At 39.7% G+C, this 6,000-nt stretch overlaps 1 protein-coding gene across 1 annotated transcript in view; it reads right to left on the bottom strand.

Moving 5' to 3' along the window:
• arid2 (AT-rich interaction domain 2) overlaps positions 1-4,975 on the bottom strand; it is an 80,285-nt gene extending 75,310 nt beyond the window's left edge. The window contains exons 1-3 of the mRNA XM_033038133.1: positions 4,223-4,975; positions 4,028-4,121; positions 3,318-3,415 (exon numbers count right to left, since the gene is read on the bottom strand). Coding sequence (XP_032894024.1) covers positions 3,318-3,415; positions 4,028-4,121; positions 4,223-4,326 — 296 coding nt within the window. The 5' untranslated portion in view covers positions 4,327-4,975. The remainder of the gene's footprint in view (positions 1-3,317; positions 3,416-4,027; positions 4,122-4,222) is intronic.
• Positions 4,976-6,000: the final 1,025 nt, after the last annotated feature.

The raw sequence follows: 6,000 nt of genomic DNA on the forward strand, positions 1-6,000 counted from the left end.
GAGGAAATGTGTAGGAAGGTCTTGATCCGAAACATCACTCAAGAGATGCTGCCTGGTTACTCCAGTTACTCCAGCTTTTTGTGTCTAACTATACAAATCAGATGTACAAAAAGGGTATTGCCACTGATTAGAGTCTGACTAAAGTCAGTGATGGAAACTATTTAAAAAACTTTGTCATCTTTATGCTGATTTTCGTAATGCTGCTTTACTGATGAAACTCATTAACCACACGTATCCATTTCTCAAAAATGAACCTCAAAATAAAGTTTAGCCTGAAACAGCAATTTTTAAAAATTGCCATACAAAAAACATTTCACAAAGATCATTACTTTTACCCAGGCAGCATAAGCAAATACATTGATTAGGATCTTTAGTCTGGTAATACAATTCTTGTCATGATTTTGAAAATCCATTCTGTTGCTTTAAAATAATTTGGAATGGAACAAGTGTTTTAATGATTCCCCTCAATACAGTAAATGTAACCGACATATGAAAATTCAGTGAAATTTAGTTTATTTTAGAGGTACAAGATGGAAACTGCCCCTTTGGCCCACTAAGTCTATGATCGTCGATCACCCATTCACACTAGTTCGATGTCATCCATCTTTCTAGGCAGATTAACCTACAATCCCGCACGTCTTTGGGATGTGGGAGGAAATCTGTGGAGTTCAGACAAACACTACCCGAAGTCAGCATCAAACCCGGATCTCTGGTGCTGAGGCAACAGCTCTACTAGCAACACAACTGTGTCATCCTAAAGTAGGTAATTAATATTTCAACATGGGGGTAATCAGATTTGCTACTAATCACAATTATTTACAATTAATGAGCTTTGCTGGCTATTTTCCTTCTCTTTTTAAAATCACATTTCATCCAACTGAAAATTAAAGAGTTAGTAGTGTAACAATAACATACAAATTTTGATTTGCACCTCTAACGTGTAATTGATATTCATTTTGCAACCTTCCAAGGCTTTGATTAAATATTACAATTATTAATGACTGCTCAATCTATGAACTATGTTCAGGCACTCTCAAAAAATGTCTATTGGGAACAAAACCATTTTTACAATTTACATCTGCTAATACACGGAAAATATGTCAAATGGCCTGCACATAAGCTTGGGGGGAAATATTTGGTTTATCCATTTCTAATACAGCTTGGAAATGTGAAAATATTTCAATGGATAAAATGCTAAAATGAGGAAAAATGATAAAATATTACACTTTTTTTTTATTACACTGCATCAAAAAAGTTTCATGTCTAATTTAAAACATTCCACCATATTCATCCAGGGATACCATGATAGTAAAAGGAAACCACTGAGAGCAAGTTGGTGAGAACGCATTTAGAATATTATGTTCAGTTATGGGCACCTTGTTATAGGAAAGATATTGTCAAGCTTGAAAGGGTTCAGAAAAGATTTACGAGGATGTTGCCAGGACTAGAGGGTGTGGGCTGTAGGGAGAGGTTTAGGCTGGGTCTCTATTCCATGGAGTGTAGGAGGATAAGGGGTGATCTTATAGAGGTGTATAAGATCATGAGAGGAAGATCGGGTAGATGCACAGAGTCTTTTGCCCAGAGTAGGGGAATCGAGGACCAGAGGACATAGGTTCAAGGTGAAGGGGAAAAGATTTAATAGGAATCCGAGGGGTAACTTTTTCACACAAAGGGCGGTGGATGTATGGAACAAGCTGCCAGAGGAGGTAGTTGAGGCTGGGACTATCCCATCGTTTAAGAAACAGTTGGACAGGTACATGGATTGGCCAGGTTTGGAGGGATATGGACCAAGCGCAGGCAAGTGGGGCTAATGTAGCTAGAACATTGTTGGCCGGTGTGGGCGAGTTGGGCTGAAGGGCCTGTTTCCACACTGTATCACTCTATGACTCCATGTATGCAAGAATATCATAATCCTAACTTTCTGCACAAGCAATTTAACATTCATGAAAAAACATGGCAATTTGATAAATGAAGCAATTTCATTGTTGCAAATACTCCCAAATTAATTTGAGTATGTGCTGTTCTACTACATTACTAAGTGTTTAAGAAGGAACTGCAGATGCTGGAAAATCGAATGTACACAAAAATGCTGGAGAAACTCAGCGGGTGCAACAGCATCTATGGAGCAAAGGAAATAGGCAACGTTTCAGCCTGAAACGTTGCCTATTTCCTTCGCTCCATAGATGCTGCTGCACCTCTGAGTTTCTCCAGCATTTTTGTGTACCTACTACATTACTAAAACTGGACATGTACTGGACAAAGTAACCAGGCAGAAGTTTAGTGTCTTGAATTCAACAACTACTATAAAATTCAACATTTACCATAAAATATCATAGTACAGTACTTTATTAAAATTTTAAATGCACCACAGCCAGCAGATTCCAATATCATAATAAACACAATCACAACAGCTGTTGCACAACTTGCTTTAAACTTATCATTGTCATATTTTACTTAAATCCAGTGTACATGAAACCATTGATTGGTACTAATATTTAAATGAGTTGTACATACCTGACTACTTGATAATCAAAAGATTCCAAAAGTACAAATTTCTCTTTTGACCTTTAACTAGAAATTGCCTCCTACCCACCTTAACTTTCTCACTCCTATTTTCATCATTCAATTAGCCAATGAAAATTCTTCAAAGCCATCTACCTGTTCTGCTCAGTTACTATTTTGAAGTATTTTATTACAATAAGGCTGAAAGGCAGAACAATCAGCATTGTTTTTATCACCCCTAGAGGGGCATACCATAAATGGCCTAGCATGTCACAATGGTAAAAAAAGTTGAACATTTACACATAATTCACAATATCAATAGAAAACATTAAAGAATTACAGCAACAAAAATATGCCACATTTAAAAAATAAAAATAACTTAGCTTCTAAGTTCAGCTTTGCCAACCAAATGTACTAACAGGCAGCACCTGCATTTTTGTTAGATAATTAGGCTATTTATTTCCAAGTAGTTTGTATACTAGCTGTAAATACGACAGAACTGCACAACTGCAAACTGTTACTATAAATGTGGGTCACACACCTGTACAACATTTTGTACAGTATGCTCAACAAGTTTGCTCAACTCTTCAAAATACATTTGAACAAAGCACAGGGTGAACCACAGATCAGACATCAATATCCTTAATGTTTCTGCATTTTAGAAATAACAATATTACAATCATCTTTGTATTTTAAAAGAACGAAATGATGAAAAAGCATACAATTGTAGTCTTAGATACTGGAATCCTTTACCCTATTTTAAACAGGTATACATACGTACTTTAAATATAACGAATACACAATATAAACCTTACCGTAAGTAATATTGCTTTAAGGCAAATGATGCATTCGAGCAACCTTTAGGAAAGTTTAACTCCTCTATTATCTGTGACCATTTGTTCTTATCGGTTACCTGCCCCAAAAACAATAATACTGATTAATATGCGCACACATATTATCAGATATCAGAATACACCATCTGTTCCTTTGTCCATATTAATAACGCGACCGGCACTATTTTACACCACGAGCTCCTAAGCCCCAAAATCTTATCTACTTTACTTGTTTTCATAAGACTACAAAATCATAAAGATATTACATTTTCTCCGTCCTAATCATCCTATGGGCCTAATATGAGGCCTACAAGTTTCCCCTGTACCACGAAGCCTGACACGGCGAAGAAATACGAAGGTCCGTCTCACTCGATCCGTCCAGGATAAAGGCAAACAAATGGTGCGAGCCGGTCCCCTGAAGAGCATTTCCTACCCCAGGCACACTCACGATTATCGATGTTAAACATGCCCGCTAATTTTGACTTCGCTGAAGTGCGCTCAGTGAAGCAGCAGCTCAGCCCCACGCACCAGGCCAGGCAGGCTTGCCTTACATGCAACAAATGCCATTCACATCTCTCTGCCACACAACCTCAATTCTTTACAAACATAAATTAATTTACAAAAATAATCAATAAACATCTTTCGCCTACAACTAGAGAGGAACAAAAATTACATCCCGTAAAGATAAATACCTTGGCGAATCCACCTAGACCGGTGACTCTGGTATAGAGAGCGTGAAGATCTAGTTCTTTGCCACCCACTATTGGGATTTTTTTAAAAGGTGTCCTGAAAGAAGACATAGGATAATCAGCCAAGTGTTTTTCATTTCAAAAAAAAGTTTTAGGTTCCCCTCCGTCAGGTATAAAACGCCGCCTGTTATTTCTTACCCTCTGTTCTGGTGAAATTGCCGCAGCTCCTCCAAGAACGCCAGTCTTTTTCTCCGCGGCTCTGAAGGCTGCAATTTCCCCGTCGAATTTGCCATCTTTTTCATTGTTATTGTGTGTATGTGTACAAAAAAACAAACGAACAAAAAAAAATAGACCTCTCAAACAAACTTCCTTCAATGTCTAAAGGAGAGTGCCATTCCCCTGCCGCTCAGTCATTGATGGTGGAGCGAGTGCGAAAGTTTTAAGAAGGAATGAGAAAAAAGGGAAAAAAATGAGTAACGACTCGGTTCAGGATTCTTCCGATCGCCAGATGAAGAATTAAAAAAAATACAGAAAAGCAAAAACTTACATCTTGTTCTCTATTGTGTGGCACTGTTGTGGTTTGTGTGTGTATGTGTGTGTTTTGCTGCTGCTGCTTTTTGACGCTGTTACACGGGCTGCGGTGTTGTAAGCGGCTCCATGCAGTCACTCGACTCAACACTCTCGCACAGAAAAAGGAGGGGGGGAGGGAACAAACGCACACACACACACGAAAGAGAGGAAGAGAGAAAGGCGCACAGAGGGATTAAAATCACCCCGGCGGGGCTGGTGTTGGCGGCAGCCAAAGGCACCGAACAGCAGCGGCTCGAGCCTCCCTCCGAGAAGCGAGACAATAGCGCCTCGTCTCAAGCAAACCGGCCACCACAGCCTGGGCCCCGGGAGGGGGTGCCCCTATTCAACCATTACACGACACCCCTCCCCCCTCGCCCGCACACCGGCCGAGCTCGCCTCGCACAAAATGGCGGCCGCTCGCATCCTGCTGCTCGGGGGGGGGCGCGGGGGAAACATATCTTGGTGTGTGTGTGGGTTTTATTTGTAAACGCATATCTTTATGTATTAGCGCTTTCGATTTATATCCTTTTGCGAAATAGTAAAAGGCCTGCGAACGGTCGAGTCCGACCTGGGACTTATTTTTTGTCAGTAACGTCGCAGATTGCGCCGAGGAGCAGCGTCGTGATTCTGGTTTGATTTAGGAAACAAATATGGTGGCTGCGGTGGAAGGATAACTCTCCCAATGTGTGTGAGAGGAGTATTTTTTTCCTTCGGGGAAGCAGAGTGTAAGAAACTTAAATGGGAAAGCTGCTAGTTATGGGTATTTCCAGATGAGTGTTTGCTGCGTCCAGTTACTAAACCTGAAGGAGTGCCAGGTTGTTGTCACCACCAGTCAATGCTGCTTGCTCGCTCACGGGTATCCCAGCTTCTGAACGTTTTATTGACTGTATAAATTGACTGTTGAATTTTAAAATTGCACAATGAGTCAAAATGGATAATTATTACTTTTTAAACAGTTCCACAACTGTCATAGTTTTGTTTAGTGCTTGGTGATGCTTCCCTTTTATTGTCATATAAAACTATTTTATTTCTTAACGTCCAGAAATGTTATTTAGCAAATGTATTAACAATCACGTTTTGTATCCTCACAAATGATACTGAGATTTTAGCACTGCCTGTAACTTGCATTTGTATAGCACCGTTTGTGTCCTATTAAATGAGAGAGACAAATCAAAGAATGTTTGACACAGAAGATAGACACAAAATGCTGGAGTAACTCAGCATTTCCAGATAGAAGGAATGGGTGAAGTTTCAGGTTGAGACCCTTAAGACTGAGTCAGGGGAGAGGAAAGCACAGAGATAAGGAAGGATAAGGTGTGAAAACAAGACATCAAAAGAGATGGGGGGTCAAGGAAAATGTGGAATAAATCATAGTTAGCTTGGAGAAGGTGACAATGATGCATACA

The sequence above is a fragment of the Amblyraja radiata genome, chromosome 19 (genome assembly GCF_010909765.2).
Source record: "Amblyraja radiata isolate CabotCenter1 chromosome 19, sAmbRad1.1.pri, whole genome shotgun sequence".
Taxonomy (NCBI): Eukaryota; Metazoa; Chordata; class Chondrichthyes; order Rajiformes; family Rajidae; genus Amblyraja; species Amblyraja radiata.